Genomic DNA, 19892 nt, shown 5'->3' with positions numbered 1-19892 from the left:
TCCTGTATTTTTTCCAGCCCTATTGTTCTTTTATTCTAAGTAGGTTGGCTTCGCCTCTTGTTACAGAATAATGGTTGAAGGAAAGTACCCAATGAGCAATTCATAACAAGAGTTGATTTGACATTATTAAGTTTTCCAAGAGATACAAATAGTTGTATCATTGTTGCCAGGTTTTTTTTCCTCAGAGAGCAAGGCTGAAGTCATTTCACTCATGCTAACCTCCATTTTCTTTTTTTTAGTTTGACATATTTTAAAAGTCTAAAGGTTTTCATTAGCATTCCTGGCACAGGCTTCCAAAAATCCTAATGGATATATCTTTGTATATTTGACAAATAATATATTGTCTGGTTGCACTTACTGGCCTTAAACATGTACAGTACATGTTTGCTTTGGTTTCACTCTATCTTAATGTGGCCTTCAGGCTTACACTAGGTCAGCACTACATTATCACATTCTTCCTTTCTTTATATAAGATGCTTTTCTTCCAGCATCTGAGAAAAATGAGAAGCAGTGTGTTGTTGATTTACAAGCTCAAACTGTTCTTGAGGAAAGGGCTTCATTTGAGAACCAGGAGAGATAAGGAAGTATAATGTTGCTTTTCAGTTTGCCATATGAAAGAAAACATCCAGTAACAAAAATGCACTCTGGCACGACCTTGCAAAAGAGCAAAATGATACCATAGTTGCCAAAGAGAGCCCTCTGCTGCCCTGAAGAAATTTCACATGGCTATTTGTGAGGGTGGGAATTCTGATTATGTTTGTGGTGCTAAGATTGCTTCTGAAGGAGGGACTTGTTTGTAGACACAAAGACAAGTTCTTGCAGCTGTTGCTTTAAAATTTTCTTTGATTCGGAGCAGTGCAGCAGAGAGGAGGAAGGTTAATACTGTTCTTGCAGAGAACTACCTTTTGCCATGGAAGACAAAAATTAAATGGCTCTGAATTCTTTGACACAGAATATGCCTGAAATAACTAGTTACACTATAAAATGTCATTTTAATCTCAACTGACTTAAACTGTTCTTCTTATTTATAGACCTACATTTTAATCTCCTATCTCCTATCCTCTTAAAAAGCATTCCTAGTAGACAAATTCTGTCATTATTGGCTTTAAGATCCAAAGGAGTTTTCCAATTTTTTTACTTTAGAGTGTGTTTGCATACCCCTGCCTATACAACAGCCTGCCTTGCTATGGATGCTATCTAAATGCTGAAACCTATAAAAATTTAGCCAGAGATACAAACCAGTTCTAGTTAGTAAAATTTAAACAACTGAATATTAGGCAGCAACAAATACGCCTCTCCATTATCAAAATTCTCCAAAATAAAGCATATCTTGTTGTTCTGTAGGATGCAATTTAAAGAGCATACACATATTTAGTTTCTCATATAGAGACATATTTGAAACTCTCACATTTCCTGCTTGTATCATAGAACTTCAAATACTACAGTGAGGTTGGCAGTTTTTGTTAGAAAATATTGGCTCGGTGTCTGAAATGTTGTTAGGACTCAAGGAAAATCTAAAGGACAATAATACACTTTCTGCACCGCTGGCCCTGACAGAAAGCATATTTCAGTTGGCTGTACATTTTCAGCATGGTATTTGATGAGATCCAGGAATTCACCCATAAATCCTATTAAGAAAACTCTCCACAACATACACGCCACTTTGACAATTTATTCCTATTTGAGCTAAACAATGCTGTCTGTCTCAACTTAATTCAAGACAGCAGACAATGACATGAAAAATATATAATCCAAGAAAACATTGGAAGTGGATGAAAAAGACAGTTTCTGGTTTGAGCTTTCACGTCACTAGACTGCCATAGCTTGACTGACTGGAGCAAAATGACTGAAATGGAAGTACATTCTGCATGGGCTTAACCCAAAAAAAAGAGGTGAGAGTAAGTTAACTGGTGGGGGGGACACAAAAGATGACAAAAAGAGTGTGATATAAAACAAGGTGTATAGTCCCTTACTTTCTTGTAAACTACCTTTCCTAGTATCATTCCTATCTCACCCGTAGGTAATTGATAGGTCGTTAAACTTGCTTTCAGACCAACTGATGTCACAGTGGAACTTGGCCCAGAAACTTCCATGGGACTTGCATACATTTGCACGAGGTCTGCATCTAGTTTGTGTTGGTTTTTGTCCCTGTTTACTGACTTGCTTCATTTGTGCTATTTGTTGGGAGTTACACTATTCCTGTAATTCTCTTGGAGCTGACAAAATGATCATATGTATGCAAAGGAAACCGCTGCGGTTCAGCTGAGGCTGACACGGAAATGCTGGAAATGCATGTGCCAAAAGCCATCGAAACAAGTACAATATGTGGCGCCAGTCATGATTTTTTACTGTTCCTCACTTGTTTAAAAAAACTGAAATCAGGTCTGCTAGCTGCCCTTTTAAAAACCAACCTCTGGTTAGAGTAAGTATGCACTAAGAGAAGCCTATACTTAGGGGATTCTGCTTGTATTTAAAATGTTCCCAGTTCTTTGAAGCTACGTATCTGTTTCATTGTGTTTGACCCAGCATGCTCAGTTGAATTCACCAAGTTCATCATAGGCATGCTGCATTCTGCCAGAATACCGAATTAAGTTCTACATTTCCTGATTAGCAAAGAATATCATACCCTCTGACCTCCTAAAAACAACATTTGGTTTCTTGGTTATGGGATCTCAGCAGGCCTTGCTTGCGACAAGAACAAAAGTTATTTTCCTCTTATGTTATGTTTCTTTAGCAAATGTTTTAAAGATTGCTTAAAGAGTATAAAAGGTCATTAGAAAGCTTTATTTTTATTGTCACTGCCTCCAAAATGCACTCCATAACTTAGTTTAATGTGAACTGCAGCAGGCCAAGCATTTTACAAGCCAAGATACTATGTCTAGTCAAGTTAGAGATATGACATATAGTTCAGGAAAGAGGGAAGAATAAAGATCTAGTCTGAGAAGTGCAGTGCTATACACAGATAATGCATAGCTTGTTAATGGAAGATATACTAGGTCTCCAACCTGTAGTGCAGATATTATTCCGCATCTTTATAGAGTGTAGTTTATGGTCTTCTTTGGACCAGTTCCTTTCCATGAGGCAGTGTAGACAAACCAGGAGGAAGGTAGGCCCAAGCTGTGGCCTCACCTTTCTACCTCACTAAGTATCTAGGGATGTCTAAAGAGACAGCTCTGTGATTCCGTAGGTGCAAAGGCTTTTAAACAAGGTCTCCTTGAACTCCATGGTCCCCACTACACACACACACACACACACACACACACACACACACACACAAAAAGCAAAAAATGGGCTCAGGTGAATCCATAAATAGAATTTTTAACAGAGAAAAGGATATGATAGCTTACCACAAGGAATCTAAAACAGCGTAAGTCCTCTTCCAGAAATAAATCATGTTCTCCTGCTCAGCAGTAAATCTGCTCAACACTAAACTATCCAACCATCGTAGGCTTGTCAGGCACTAATGCAGAGAAAACCACAGTTTAAATTTAGAGTAAACATACCCAATGAGTTTGGATGTTCCAGTAGATGCTTCAGGGGGCTTCAGGGGGCTGTGGCGGCATAGCCTACGGGCTCTAAGGCACATGGCTGACAGCCCAGAGGCTGCAAATTCAAAGCCATAGCAGAAGCGCTTATGGTATGGTCCTCTCAGATTCCACTGGATCTGCAAATTCTGCTAAACACCTTGTTATAAAGGCACAAAAGAAGGAAGAAAGTAGATGCTCCTAGTAAAATTTGTAAATGCTTCAAGGAGTTAGGAATTGCATATAAAATCTGTTACCCATTCATATTCAGCCCAGCTCAGTAGTAACCAAACATGGCTACCCTCAAGAGTAGTAATTTGATGACCTCTACTAGTGCTGACAATCTTGTTTCTAGTAGACAGGTATTGATATCACAAAAAAACATTGTCATAATGGACACTAAATTGATCCCATTTTTAACAGCCTCAAGGACTGAATGGTTTTAGAGAATAACCTGATTTCTCATTCTTAAACACTGTCCTTCCAAAAGGCACAGTGGGATAGTGTGAGAGACTTTGCATTGCTGTTGTCTCTACCCTTCAGCCACGTGGCTGAACAGACATCAGTCCATCTTCAAGGCCACTGTGTCAGTCCTGCAACTTTCATGTACACTAAGGTCATCTTTTAAAACATGGAAAAAGAAAAGTAAGACAAGGATGTTGGCCAAGATTTTCAAGTGTAACTAGTGGTATGGGGCACCTCTGTTTTTGGATGGCAAACTTATGACACCTAAAAGGGGAGTGATTTCCAGGAGTGGATGCTCAGCACTTTATAAAAATAATCACTTTTAAAGATGTTAGAAAATTGGACACCTTAAAGATGAGGCATCTAAAAAGCAGAGCTCTAATACACTGTAGTACTTACAATCATGTGTATAACTCTGAGATAAGAATAATACTACTGAAGTCAAAATTACTTATTTTATTAAGTGCTTTGCTAGACTAGAATGATACTATTGAAAAATACTAATTAAAAGAATGCCCGGGCTCTTTCCATGAGCTGCAACTTCCTTTATAGTTACAGGCCTCACAGCATAAGGGTATTTAAAATACTTTTGTAGGAAATCTGCTAAAAATCCCAACTACAAATGTGTGATATGCAAGAAAGCAAAAGTTTCAACCACTACTGGAAATTCAGCCCAGGTGGCTTAATTCAATTAAGCATTGTCTGGCAGTTGTGGGAGAAGAGTGTTAATGTTATTTCTGTTACTATTGAAAGTGCACTACATGTAATAGTTGAATGACCCTGGGTAACTTCTCCATTGGCTTTATGACCTCCTTCCCCTTCCCCTTTGTTTTAGGGAGGGGGTGGTAGGAAGGGAAAGGAAAGAAGATTTTTCAATTTATTGATTCTTCTGAGCAATTGCAATGAGAAAAAAAGTGCCCAATCACCACAAAACTCGGGATTTCGCCAGAAAAGAAAGTAGGTCAAAATAAGAACATTTAAAATAAAAAGCATGAAGTAGCATTTTCAGTGCTTGCTTACAAGGCTTATCTGTTGAGTCACTCTTTAGGCCTGATTCCATTCCCACCAAAGAGAATAGCAGTGCTTTTCATTAGATTTCCAGATTAGGAAATACACTTTCATTAAGCCTAGCCCATCAGATAAACCTTTTGGCTACGGACAGACATTACACATAAACTGGTTTAAGTAATCAGAAACTGGTTTAAACCTGTAACAGAACAGATGTTCAGTGCACATAAACCAGTCCTCCTCCCTCCCCCCATCTCCTTGCAACAAAATGTGGACCAGTTTATGTTGTGCTGGGCCATCAAGAGGAACTCTGCAAGGTGGAAAATGGGTAGCTAGTCCTAAATTTGTAAATCCTTGAAGGGTGTTGTGGGAAAGCAGATTTCAAGCTCGGTGATGCAGCTGTTTTGTTACTGACATGTCTGTAGGGGGGGTGGGCACACGATTTTACACTTTCACTTTCTGTTTTTAACTTTTTTTATAACAACAGTTTTAAAAGGCAAAAAGGCTCTCATACGCATTCATTCAACACTAGTTTTTCCTTTGTACTACTAGTACAGAGATTTACACACTGAAGTATGAGCAGAGGTACTCCCTTAGGGTACTCAGTCAGGATGGATAGCTTTTATCTTGGAAATAGGCATAGAATGTCTGTGAATTTGGCCCAGATGCTTATCTTCCGTTAGGTAAGGGAAAGGGAAGGAAGACCTTTACCATAAGTGACTGGTGGGGGGGCACATGCCCCTCCTGACAGGGCTGTCCCCACTGCCACCACTGCCGATGGCTTCTGCGGGTGCCCACCAGCTCTGTCCCTGCTGCCGCCACCAGCTTCTGCAGGTGCCCCCCCAGACTCAGGAAACACCAGTCACCCATGATTTTTACATCTCTTCTTTTTCCACCATTAACCATCTTCTTGATGAGAGCACAGGGTCTGCCAAAGCCTTGCTTGATCTGGAGTTGCTTCCTCCTGGTTAGCTGCTGAAACTGAAAGTAAACTGAAAGTTCCAGCCATTGGGAGGTGTTAAATCTGAGTTATCTTTCTGTACATTCATACAGAGAAGTCCTATAAGAATGTGCAAGGGAGGCCTTTTTGCTCACTCAGTTCTTCACCTGTTCAAGCTAAGTGAATGGTGGTGGTAGTTGGTAGAACATTCACGCCTCAGCCAGGACTGGATCCCCATCATGCTCTCTACGTTGGTTTTCACAGTGAAGTCATCTGAATGAAATAGAAGTAGGAGTAGCTTCTGTTTTGTGTTCAATGTAAAAGAAAGGAACATTTTTATTAGATTGCCAGGCCAGGTTCTGTTTTCAGTTCATCAGATGTATATATGAAAAAGTAAATGTATGGATTTCTGAGGAGTTAATGCAGATTTATATTGCTATAAAGTAGAGCCCAATTTTCTCTTTCAGCAATTTTTATATGAATAAATACAGCTGTCATTAACATATTAGTGCCTGCTAAGTATTTACAATGATAAATAAGAGTTGTGGTTTTTCTTCCTCATGTATTCCATCTCCTCCACCCTAAACTCCCTTCTGTCTAATTATTCTTTTGTAAAAAATAGCTTACTTTAAAATGTCTCTCTTACATGTGTTTGTAAATATAAATAGATATATTTCTTGTGTATGCCTGTGGTCACACATCTATCTATAGCAGGGGTAGCAATTATTTTGGATGGAGGGCTGCTTACTGAGTTTTGGCAAGCTGTTGAGGGCCCCATGGCTAGCCCCACCCCTTGACAGGTGCAGGACCCCCCTCGTTGCCATCTTGGGACTGGAAGCCCTGCCTCTAACTTCTGACCTTTGCCACCAGAAGTCCCTTCCATTTGCCCTTAGAAGTACTCCTTTGGGGAAGAGGGTTTGCCATCTTAGAACGGGGAAAAAAACAAATTATATACTAAAAATCAAATACCCATAAAAATATTTTTTAATTTAAGTTTTTTTAAAAATTTTGTCCTGATTTGTGTGTTTTTGTGTTGTATATGTGGAAGTGCTGGCATAATAACTCAAAATGCAGACTTACTCTTGTATAGTGTGTGGAGTGTGCAGGGTGCTGGGGGTATGGGTAGGTGGGTGTGGGTTTTGTGAGGATGTGTATATGTGTATGCGTGTGTGGGTACGGTATTTGTGGGGTGTGTGATTGTGTGTGGGGAAGGGTGTGGCTGTGGGGTTTGTGGGAAGAGTTTGAGGGTATTCCAGGTGTGCATGGGAGCCCCCTGCATGCACCCTTCTGAGTCAGTCAGCACCCACCCCCACCCTGCAACAGCTCAGAGCCCAAGCACCCTGTGGTGCCACCTCACCACTACCAACAGTGCGCAGCTCCAGCGCACCCTGCACCTACTCTGCACTGCCTAGCTGCATGCAGCGGTAGCAGCGGAGACAAACTGCTGCTCAGGATGGGGGAAAAGCGGCCTCTCCCCCTGCCACTGCTGGTGATGGTGACACAGTGGAGACGCAGAACAGCTGTGCGTGGGTTCCAAGAGGTTGCAGCACGAAGCGCTGGCCACGGAGAGGGAGAGGGGCCACTTTTCCCCCACGATGAGCAGCAGTTTGTCCCACGCCACCATTGCTTAGCCCAGATGGGCAAGTGCGGGTCACATGGGGTATGGGCTGCATGCACTGGTCTCCACCTGTACTGCAGGGCTAGGGTAGGGGGGAGTGGGAGTGAGTGGGCATGTAGAAGCGCAGCGACAGCCAGATGGGAGTACAGGGCCCACACCAGTGCCCTGGGACCAGTGCCAGCAGGGTCCACAGTAGGGTGGCAGGAACACGGGTTTCTGACTGGCAGGGGCTCTATGGAGTCAGGCCAGCTCCCCCTCTCTCCCTGCTGGCACAGCCCAGCCTGGCTCCATAGATTCCTGCCAGCCCGTGCCCCGCACTCCTGCTGTCCCGCTCTGAGCCCTGTCAGTGATGGCCCCATAGCACTGGTGCAGGCCTTGCATGCCTGTTCGCTTCCACTCTCCCCATCCCCTGCTGCCACTTTCACCATTTTCCTGCTTGCCTGCCAGCTGCTCTACACCACATGGCCCCTGGCTACATGGCCACGATGGCAGGACTCAGCAGGAACTGGCCTGGCCCCAAGGACTGGGCAATCCCCCACTGCCCTTCCCGCCTCCCTGTTCCTCTCTGCCCCCACTTCTTCTTACCTGAATTTCTCACTCCCATGCAGGGAGGCACAAACAGCCCCATGGTCCCAGGCGAGAAGCCTCTGCTAGGCAGGGGCTTCTGGCTGGAGAGGGCAAGGCCAAGCGAGCCTTGCTGTTGCAGGGTTCTGCCGTGGCTTCCCCTGGATCCTACTGCCCTGGCTCCTGTCATCTTTGACAGGCATCCAGGGGCAGATAAATATTAATTTTCTAAATTTTTTAGGGGCTTTGTGGGCTGGCTAAAATGGCCTGGCCAGCCGGATCTGTCCCACAGGCCATATTTTGCCCACCCCTGAATCTTTTGAAGAAACGCTATATTGAAAGAATGTTTGCATTCTGTCCTGAGAGTGGTATGCTCTGTGGTTCTTACCTCTGGTGGGAGTTCCACAGTCTAGACACAATTCCTGTGAAAGTTCTGACTTCTGTGATCATGCACCTTCTGTGATGATTAACAGTTTCATTGCTTGAGGAGAATACAGCTGTTTTTGGAGTTTGTGGTCCCAGAGAAAAGATAATCTCTTAGGCAGATACTCCAGTCCATTATGGACCCTCAGTGCAGGGGCAAAGACTTTTTAAACTGGAAACTGTATTCAGTAGAGTTGCCACTGGAGAGACCAAAGCAGCACATGATCTGTTGACAGCAACTTAAGCTACCAAGCAGATAGAATTTTGTATCTGTATACAGCTTTTCAACTTGGGTAATCAAGCCTAGAAGTAAAAAATATGGCATTCACAATGACTAGTCTCTTTCTGCTGAGCTGGAATGCAACATTCCTATAGTTCAATAGATGGATGTGAATAGTTTTGTCTCCATGAATCTGTGGGTACCTAGTGGTACTGAAAAAATCCAAAAAGACCCTAAAGGTAGGTATGGAGGCTGTAAGGTCCCTAGACAGTGGAGAATTGTCTTTCAAACATTTACCTGGTGGAGAGGTGTGTATTATGCCATACATCACATCCTCCCAATGGTTTTTATTCAGATATCAAATGATATCAGATAGATGCTTGTCTATATAGACATTTGTCTATATGACACACTCCATTCACGTAACTGTTTCAGATTGCTGAGGAGAGAAATGTAAATCACACTTTCCCCATATGTGTGACATAATCTGTGTTCCTTGACATTATTTTCTTATCCCTTGTTTCATTGTTTTCCATAACAATCCATTCGGTACTTTCACTCCTGCTAGACCGTAGTCTGTGACCACCCAGTTTCAGTTACTTGGAGGAAATCTCCAATAAATCAGAGCTCTTAATTATGCTGCATAATAACAATGCTTGAAGCCAAGAAGTTCTTAACCACTTTCCATAATTGGTTTCTTTAGAGGCTGCATGTCTTCTTCTGCCCCCCTTTTTTTGCTGTGGAGCTGTGAATAATTTTGCTTAACATAAAGTCGTTGTTTAGATGTTAGATTTGCAATAAATTTGTAAGTGCCCATTCTGCATTTTTGTCAAGTCAAACTACTGGACATCAAATTCATGGAATAAGCAGAGACTCCATGAACTGCCCAGTTTCTGCCCTGAATTCAAGTGCCTTCAACGGCATATCATACTGACAAAAATACTAGGAAAGTAGCACTATTGAATGGAAAAAATAATTTAAAAGACTCTTCTCTGCATGTGTGAAGCAAAAATAAGTTTAAAGTGAAAGTTTTGTGCGTATAACTACAACTACTTTTATTGTTGTTGATATTATGGCAGGAACTGTGTTCAAGGCACTTCATAAAAAACTAATACCCAAGGTCTTAGTCCTATAGTGCTTACAGTGTAAATAGACTTATAACCAAGAGCCTAATTATAGTAGATGATGTGGATATCGGGCAGTAAGAGGACACATGACAAAACCTTGGGAAAAGTAGGTCTGGCCTTAGAGCATTTTTACAAGGATTCTGTTTTTTGTGTGATGCTGTGGTTCAATTAGGTTCTTTTTCCCTTTTCTAATAAATTTATTAAAGTATTTGAAAAATGGCATTGTAAACATTATGTGGAAAAACCACATAGAATTTAACAAGGCCGAAACCAGTAGGGTTCTGTAGAAGCTATAAAGGGTCTTGAAGAAGGTCTCTAAAAACCTAACTAAATTGGGAAAGATAATTCTTTTTTATAGAGTATACACCAATCATTATGGCCTTACTGAGATTTAATTTTCTTAAATATGTAGGATTTATCCTTCAATGATGATTACCTGGAAATTTGTAAGTGTTGAAGCTATGGATATAGAGAGAGACATTATTGGCCTGATTATTCAAAGATGCTGGGTATGCAAAATTCCCACTAATCACTAGATTGAAGTAGTCAGCTGTTCTGAAGCTGGGGCCCCTAGTATAGCTGCTTTGTGTTTGATTTCCACTTTCTCATTAGAATGTATCTTTCAGCTAACAGTCCTGTATATTACTCCTAATTGTTGCTGGTCTTTTTTTCCCCCTTGCCTTTGGATTTTGTGACTGTACAGTAAGAAGAACACTAAAGAGTGGACTGACACCAGAAGAAGCCAAAGCACTGGGCCTGATCAGCACCTCTGAGATGCAGGTATGAAGATGCTGGAGATGACTACAAGCAGAACCACCAGTGGTAACATGTGGGCTGACAACCGTGCAGTGTGTCATTATCTCGCCAGCCTCATCCTCTACTCCTGACATCCTCCATCCTCTATTAGTTTAATTTTGATAAGATGAAAAAAAGAAGAAAAAAGCAACAAAACCCCCCAGAAACAATAAAAAAGTAAGAAAGAAACCACAAAAAGGGCTAAAGGGTGTGTTATAACTCAGCACTAAAACTTGATGGTTCCAAAAAAGAGTGTTTGAGTATGTGTGGGTGAAAGATTATAGTTTGTTTTCTCATGATGCATTGACATGGTTAATAGGGGCTCTCTTTGAGTGATCTTGTATTGTGTGAGCTATGTTTATGTTGGCTTTCCTTGTGGCCTGTTTTAGTAATTATAAAATATGGCATTTTGTCAATACAAGGAATAGTCCTTAAAGAGGCAAAATACCTTCTGTTACACTTACTATGATCTTCCTTAGACAGTTTTTTTGGTCAAACACACAATTGTACAACCCCATTTTTATCTTGCCACCAAAGAATGTAAAAATGTATGTGCACTTACGGATATGTACAGAATGGATTTGTGTGTGTGTATCTTCGTATACACATATTGTCCTAGGGTGAGTTCCTACCCTATTGAAGCCAGTGGAATGTAGGTTTCACCCTTGAGGCCTTAAAATTCCACCTATTCTACAGGATAGGGTTGTCTTTTTACAGGAACGCAATGTTATCTAATGAAATTCATTGTGGGGCAAGAGGTCATCTTCAGGGCAAGTGGAATGTTTAAAACCCAGGACTGAATATGTATTAATGTGCACACACTGTACACAATACTGCACACACACAGAGATAGCACAGGATACCTCTTTTTGCTGAGCTCTAGGTTGACTGTGTTAGTTAAAATTTCAGATGTCTCTCCCAACTCTTTACATGTTAGACTAGATCGAGAAGTTTTGTTCACCTGCCTGGCCCTTCATGCTGCTTTTCTCTGCTGTGATGTAGCTTGGTGGGGATTTTGTTTCAAACACACTGAACCAAGTACAGAATAGCCTTGCCAAAATCCTCCTATATTTTTCTTTTAGTTGTTATCATTAAAATTAAACGAAGAAAATACCATAGTGAGCTCATTTCTTTCCACACAAGGAAATTGCCTTCATTGTTTGCCCTCGTCATACTAGTTTGTAACTAACTCACGTAAGTCATCCCCAGTGTGTGTGTGAGGTTTTATAATGCCCTGTTGTGGTATGGCCCAGCACAATTTATCACAGTCCATTGTCAGAACTGGACAGGGTACCCTGTAATCAGCTCATTTGTCTTTGTGTAGTACATCTGTTTTAGCGAATTCGAACAGAATGCATTCATCCCTGAGTCTTGCTGAAGCATTTTCATGAGAACTGCATTGTAATGGTGACAGCATAAAAAGGAGTATTTTAACCAAAGCATGTCTGTGATGTAATGGTACAGAAAAAGGCAATGAGAGGCACTAACAGATTAACTTTTTCCGTTAGTCTGGGTTGAGAATATGTGTGCACTGCAGTCATACTTGAGGTGCTTTTAAAATAGGTTGCTCAGGAACATCAGCATGGACTGCAAAACCTGCCTGTGAAGCACGAGAAATTAGCCCAGGTTGTTTGACTGGTGTCCCATGGGCCGAACTGGCCTATGATGGGTTAACAGAAAGTAAAAATTTGACTACCAGGTCCCTGAAAATTGCTTAGTGCACAGATACCAAAGATGGAACTTGAATCACATGTAAAACCGTGTTGGCCAGGACATCTGAGTGATTAGAGAGCTAATCAACTGGCAATATTAAAATGGAATATGGTGAAAAATCCCACCTGTGTGATTCTATCAGTCAGATGCTGGATTTCAGTTCTTATTTTGGGGTCTTCATCTCTCTGGTGCAGGGGTAAATGTCCCTGCTATGAGTTCTGGTCCTTTATGAATGTGTTTTTCCTCTGTTTTAGCATCTCATTTTAGTTTAATAAGTGGGTTTTACAAGCAAACAGAAGCTATTCTTTGGTTACCTAGTAAAACAGGCAGCATGCTGAGAAGTTCTGCATAGGAAGGTTTAGAACACTGAAGGAAATGCCATTTATTATTATCATAGTCCATTAAAATGAGATATAAACACTTGTGAGCATCAGGGTGAGTATCTCTAGGTGCTGCTGGGATGGCTATTCAGTATGTTTCCTTAACTTCTTGCTCAAGGTTGTGTAGGATGCATGGACGGAGGTCGTGGGGATTTGTGCAGGTTGTTGAGTTCTGAGTACAAGAATTATGTTGGATTTCTAAGGTATGAAAGGGAAAGGAGAGGCCCAAATGCAGCCTTTATTGCAGTAGGTTGTAGCTGATGCCTGATGACCTGTTTTTTAATGCAACAGGGGAAAACACATTATTTGAGTGAACAACTATTTGAATTAATTAAAAAACTAATTGAATTACACAAACTAAAATGCACTGTACAAACATTGTAATAGACATTGTGGACCACGTGCTGACTGGCCACAGGGATGCAGTTCATGTAGACATAGTACATAGGTCTGTGTCTGGCAAATAAAATATTTGGTAAATGATTTTTGAAAATGGAATATAAATATTTGTTCATGGTACAGGAGTAGAGCAAAACTTCAAGATGTTTATTTCTCTACTTGTAAAGAATTAAAATTAAACTTGTGGGTTTTTTAGAACAAGTCCAGATTTTATTCAGATTTCCCAGGGTCTGGCATATTTTGTACTTGTAAATTTTTGCCTTGTAAATTATTTCAACCCTAATATTTCTCACATTTTTTCTGTGCTTCTGCCCAGGCCTCTTCTACAGTGGACTCTTACCATCTTCTAAATTCTCTTTCAAGTTTTTATAAAAGTCCATTCCCAAACAAGTTTTATTGACTTGTTTTCAACTTGGTCAATTGATAACATGCTATTGGTTAGTATAATTCTTTTTGTATTGATTATCTATTGTGGCAAGTTGATACAACACATGAAATATGCAGTTACTATAGAAAATGTTAACATTTAAGTTAATAACAGTAATTGACTATTGTTTAGTATGGTCATGTTTTAAAGAGGCAGCATCTCCCCCGGTATCTCTTGAAGTAGTATTTAATCCTTTTGAAAATGAAATTTGTTTCCCTTTGTCTAATCTGGAGGTTCTAGTTTGATGGGGAAGAGTTGGCTAAATTTTGCATTTGTCTGCATATAATCTAGTCATAGTGCATATGGATTCAGGGTCAGTCCTTCATCAAAATAGGTCTTTATTAGTGTCCAACAGATATTTAAGCTTTATGTGTAAAGTTCTAGTGATAAGTAGAAAGATACATGGGGGGAACTGAGTTAGTAATATATTGCCTTCTCCCCTCTTTGGATCCCATAAGCACTGTTTCCAAATATGTCCAGCCATAACAGCCTTCTCTACTGAGCTTTTCATAGTAAGGCATAAGCCAGTTTCTGTCAGCTAAGGATCTTACCCCAAGAGTTTAAAATCTCCAGTAAGCTCCCAGGATCACTGGTGGTGGTCATTTCAGGAACCACTGCTGTCTGTAATTGGGACACTTGCATACCAGCATAATGCCATCCTCATTTTTAATGCTGCTGTGAACTTCAGCATTTCAAATTACTGCCAAAAGGAGGATTATCCCAATCTCCTTTTCTATTCTCTGATCCTTAACTGTGGAATACATACAAACAGCTCACAAAAGATCCCTGGATGAAAAAAAAAATGTTTTTCATTCATCATCTCTTTGGAACTCTGTTCACCAGAATTACAAATTCCAAGTGTTTTGGCACTCAGTGCATTTCCCCAAAGATTTCTCCCTGCAGGGTTTTTTTATAAACTCTGCCCTAGTAAAATCAACAATTTGTAGCCCAGCCTTCTGCAAAGGTGCCTATTTTATTCTGACAGGTATTGAAAAAAGAATTAAAAGCACTTTTTTTCATTTGAACTCCTTATTTTAAATCTTTGCACTTTCTACTGGACAGTGTATTGGCAAAAGCTGGAAGCTAGTGATTTTTTTTCCCCTTTTTTAAAAAGCTGCATGGTTCAACTTTATTTTATATTTTTGGGAAAAAAAACCTGTGGTAAATAGTGATAAGCAGGAGGTGTCGAGTATGGCACTGTGGCTAAGTATACATCAGAGTCCATATTATGGCTAGCAGGAGCTCAGAGTCTGAGTCCTGGCCTGACAGGGAGGACTTTCTGCAAGGTGCCCTTCTCCTCCTATTTAAAGCATCTGACACTTGACAGGGTTGAGCCTTAAGCTCACAGGATGCCATACTGTAAATTTACCCCAAGAATTTATAAATACAGAGGGAGGAAAGCAACAACACAGAGAGTCAGAAAGTGCTGCTTGTGGCAGCTATACCACACTGATATCTTTTCCGTGTCATTAAATCCAGTCTGTCTCAACGAACCTGCATATCCAAATCCTTTAGAACATCCTATTAATGTGAATTTGGAAATCAGGGCCAGGAAGATGAGTCACTTGGCAAAGTGTCAGGCACAATTAAAATTAGCTTAGGCTGGGCAATCGGGGTGAGAGAAGATAGCAGTTTACCAATTTTACGTCCCCCATCCCTATACATGTAGACATTCCTTTAACTTCAAAGTGGCTTTTGGTTTAGAAGTCCAAGATTTACCAATCTATTAGTCCATCATTTAGAACCCTTTCTTTTTGTTCTGGTTTTAAATTGTAGACTCTTTGGTAACGGGACTAAGAAAGCATGATAAGAAGCAGCACTCCAAAGGGCAGTTCCTGATCTCTTACACATACCCCCAGCTCCCACTGATATCTTTAAGGTGAATGGTAGGTGGATAGACAAGGATTGATCCTAACCTTGCTTAACATTCAGATTATTCTGACTTCCAGGATCTGGAGTCAAGAAGTATTCTCTAAACTGCAAGGGCTATGAATATTGAAGTTTCTCTAGAAGGAAAACTGCCAGGGACACAGAGGGTGGGGCAGGGGTAAGGAAGAAAACCTGCAGTAGTTTCCTAACAAAGAGATTTTGTTAGGAAACATTAAAACTAATTTGAAAACAAATAAATCCATATAAAAGCCTGTTTTCTTTTCGTGCTTGGTGCAACCTGTGATTGAACTGGTATTTTAGATGCAATGGAAAGAGGTTTCTGACAAGCAGCTTGAGAGTTCAAAGAGCAAGCCCTTCAAAGGAGCTTTGGCAGGGTCTTATAGTTTTATGTTTTTTAAAAAAATAATTTGTTTTAAAATATTTCTGTACACTTCTTACTCTATAGTTTCACAATGAGTGGCAAATAGAGGTATACTGTGTCTAACCTTTATCTAACCCAGAAGCTCCTTTGAAAGAAAAGTCTATTTGTAGCATATGCTGCATTTCTCCCTTTTAAAGACTGTCTTTGCTCATATGTCTTCTTATTTTTTGTGAGCTGGGAATTGTAAAAAAAATGTAAAGTAGAAAAGGACATGTGTCTTAGGTGAAGGACAAATACTGTAAAATTGTGTAAATGTTACTACTCATTTTTTTTGTGTTGTGTGTAGCATAGTGTAAAATAGGCTTTTCAGCAGTGTTATTCTGTGAATTGTAATTTAAAAAAAGCCACGCATGGTCAAAAATATTATCTACAGGTCCTCCTCTGTTTGGGGGTTTTTTTGTTGTTGTCATTTTTTCTCATTTTAGATAAAGATGTTTTGTTTATGATAAATTTAATTGTCTACAAACCTGCTCTTTATTTCTCAGTTTTACTACATAAAGAACTTGAATTCCTGTTTAAAAAATTACTACACACAAGCACACTTACAATTTGTGCCCATCCTTAGGAGGCTTTGTCACTAAGTATAACCCTCATTAACAAACCCTCCTTCTGGCCCTCCAATTTCTTCCCCATCTCACTGTCTAGAAAAATACAGTCTTTCTTTTGTGTGTGTGTGTGTGTGCCATGCAGGGTCAACATGGAAAACCAACCACAGACCTGTGTCCAAAATTTCTTGATATGAGTAGTTACAAAGCTCACCTCTACAGCATTATGTAAACACATCTTGCAATAAAGCTTTACAAAGCACTGTCTGAATTGACTACTGATTTTGTTGATTATTCTAATCACTGGGAGTCTTGGGGTGGGTGTGCATTTGGTTGTTTTGGGGTGGGTGAGTGCATAGGGTTTGTCGGTGCATTTTAATTTCATTTTCTCTATGTATTGATGAAGCCATCAGCCAGGCAGTGAGTTCGTCATCTTAAAAGAGCTGGATGGTCTAATAATGAAACACTAGTTTTTACCCTTATTTTCATAAGGGAAACCTGATGCTTGATCCGGAGTGAAGTCAATGTAAGTATATCTCTGTTCAGTTCTCAGGGATTGTAGCAGTCTCACACTGAACATGATGTGGTGCTCTGTGCTGCCACTGGTTGGCCGTTGATCTCTGCCTTTAAACTATTCTGTACAGCCAAAGACCTCTGCAAATGTTGTGGAGCTTAGAAATACAGATGATGAGATAATGAATAAGTGCTTGTGCCCAAGGGAATATTCAGAATTGTTATGAATTATGGAATTCCTGAAACTTCTGTCAGGTTTTTTTAGCCATTAAGGTGAACATCATGGGAGTACAACAGGAACCCATGCTTTAAGTAAAGGAAATATCTTTAATGCATCACCAGTGAATTTAATTTTTAACTGAATAGTGAGCCTAAGAGAATGGCATTCTCACAGCTCATCCAATTCACGGTGGTTTCAGTCTATAATGCAGGAACAGAATATTTTGGAGGGGCTGTGTTAAAAAAAAGTGTGGTATATTTGTCTCTATTAAACAGGGAGAGCAGTCTCACTGCTTCTATAAGTGCTGTCCTCAGGTGAGGTCAGAGGATGTCATAGAAACATGAAAAAATATAGCTGGAAGGAACCTCAAGAGATCATGTACTCCAGTCTCCTGCTCTAACAGGACTATGTTTTATTTATCTAATCAGCACTTAAAACTTACAAAGGCTGAGACTCCACAACCTCTCTAGGAAACCTGTTCCAGTCCTTAATGATCCTCAGAGTGAGACAGTTATTCCACCCACCTAATGTAAATTTCTCATGTTGAAATTTAAGGAAGTTACTTCTTGTCCTGTTCCCTCCAGACACAGACAACAATAAATTGTCTCTTTATGCAACCTTTTAAGTAACTGAAGGCTGTTGTCAAATCCTGCCTCAATCCTATTTTCTCTTGATTAGATAATCCCAGTTCTTCTATCCTTTACTCACGTATTTTATAGAGCTCAACCACTTTCTTGAAATTGGATGCCTAAGCCTGGATTCTATACATGAGGCTTTGGCAATGCTAAAAAAAAGTGAAAGAATCACTTCCAATTGCTTGCATAAGACACTCTATGGCTAATGCCATACTGGCCACTATAACCCGCAGGTCTTATACTGCATTCTAGCCTGATGTTGTATTTTACATTTGATTATTTTGCCTTCAGCACAGTACTTTGCACTTGCCTCATTGAATTTCATCTTTTTTTAGGACCATTTTTCCAATTGATTAAAGTCATTTTGAATCCCAATCATGTCTGCTGCAGATTTACAAGGTATACATTCAATTCCATCCTCCAGATTATTAATGAAGATATTGAACAAAATCAGACCAGTAGAACCCCTGGGGAACGCTCCTTGACACCAAACCCCAATTTGACATTGAGTTATTGAAGACTGCTGTTTGAGCACAATGATCCAAACAATCATTCACACATCAATGGTATTTTCATTTAGAGATATTGCTACGTTTTCTTGTAGGTAATTTAGTATGCAAAAACTTGAACATGTTTCATTTCCTGGGCTATTAGTATAACCTCCAAATATTTATCCACTGTCAGTGCATGGTATGGTGAGCTCAGATTATGGAGTTCAAAGATTTTCATGGAGGCACCCTAGATTAGTAGATGCGCTGACCATGAGTTTAATAGCTGTTTTTCAAACATCACCATACCCTTTGGGATGACAGGAACCAGTAGAAGTTACCAGCTACAAAACTTCCCCAAGGGAAACAGCAAAGTGCTCCTTATTAACTTTTTTTTAAATTATTTAAAATAAAGAGGTACTTTGTTTCATATATATATATATCTTTTTCTCTCTTAAAGAGTTACTTCACATTCCAATTGCACTGAGTTAAAATCTAGAGGGTGAGAAGGCCACTAGCCAGAAATGTGGTAATGCTTTTTTAAATAAATATATAAAACAAATTTATTGGCCAGACACTTTTTCTTTTCTATCGAAGTATGTCCATTAGCCATTTGAAATTCCAGATGTGCAGTGGCAATGCACACATTTTTCAGATTCTAATATCAAGTCAAAATGCATTTTTTGTCGTAGGGAAGTGAGATTAAATGAGCCTACAGATTACCCACTGCACAGCTGTTAACTCTAGTTTATAACCTGCTCCATAATAGTTCAACCCTGAAAGTGCACCAAAAAAGAAAGGAAAAAATTCATTCTTCCCTCCCCCCATGAAACATGTCCAAGATTTCTGATGGGAATGTACTTTAGAAAAGACAGCTTTTTCAGTTCTTAAAAACCTTTACCTCTTGTGAATTTCTTCAGAGGAAATGAAGAATGACAGCTATATCATATTGCACTGTACTGTGATGAGACAAACCTCTGTGGGGAAATCCTTCATGGAACAAGTACACCAGAAGTGTTGTGCCAAGGAAGACCTCTGCTCCCAGCTTTTCCAAAATGGTGGCAGGACAGACGCATAGTCTATTTGCAGAAGAATATATTACTGCTTTGTGAAGATAACTACCTTACTTCAGCATTCTCATGGGGATCCTTTTTTCCTCCTTGGCATCCAAGTATCGTTCCCCCCATGCTATTCTTGTTAAGATGAGATTTTCTCCTTTATTTACTCTTTTTGGTACTCAACTTTGAACCAATTTACAATTTTTGGAGGATGGGCACTAGCATTTTTGATGGTTGAACCATTCAGGTTTCTCAAGTTGAACATCCAGAATCACCAGTCACTTTTTACACCATTGTCTCAGAGAGCCTTTAGTAACTAGAAATGCTTTAAGATCACATTACGACACTTTATGACAGCCAAATTGATGAAAGTTCAGATCTCCATTCCTAGGTAGTAGAGAGAATTACTCATCTACTTTTTGATATTTATAAATACAATTTCTTCATACCCTTTATGTCAAGTTTCATAGTTTCATAGTTTGTAGGGTCGGAAGGGGCCTGAGCAGATCATCTAGTCCG

At 39.9% G+C, this 19892-nt stretch overlaps 1 protein-coding gene across 4 annotated transcripts in view; it reads left to right on the top strand.

The window, feature by feature from the left end:
* Nucleotides 1-13829, top strand: part of FHOD3 (formin homology 2 domain containing 3) — a 640284-nt gene extending 626455 nt beyond the window's left edge. For all 4 annotated transcript variants that reach the window (XM_019540836.1, XM_019540820.1, XM_019540847.1 and 1 more), the window contains one exon: nt 10593-13829. In XM_019540836.1, coding sequence (XP_019396381.1) covers nt 10593-10675 — 83 coding nt within the window. In that variant the 3' untranslated portion in view covers nt 10676-13829. The remainder of the gene's footprint in view (nt 1-10592) is intronic.
* The last annotated feature ends 6063 nt before the right edge of the window (nt 13830-19892 follow it).

The sequence above is a fragment of the Crocodylus porosus genome, unplaced genomic scaffold (assembly GCF_001723895.1).
Source record: "Crocodylus porosus isolate Cpor-Errol unplaced genomic scaffold, CroPor_comp1, whole genome shotgun sequence".
NCBI classification, from domain to species: Eukaryota; Metazoa; Chordata; order Crocodylia; family Crocodylidae; genus Crocodylus; species Crocodylus porosus.
Note: the sequence above shows the minus strand (reverse complement) of the source record. Positions and strands in the feature narration are given on the sequence as shown.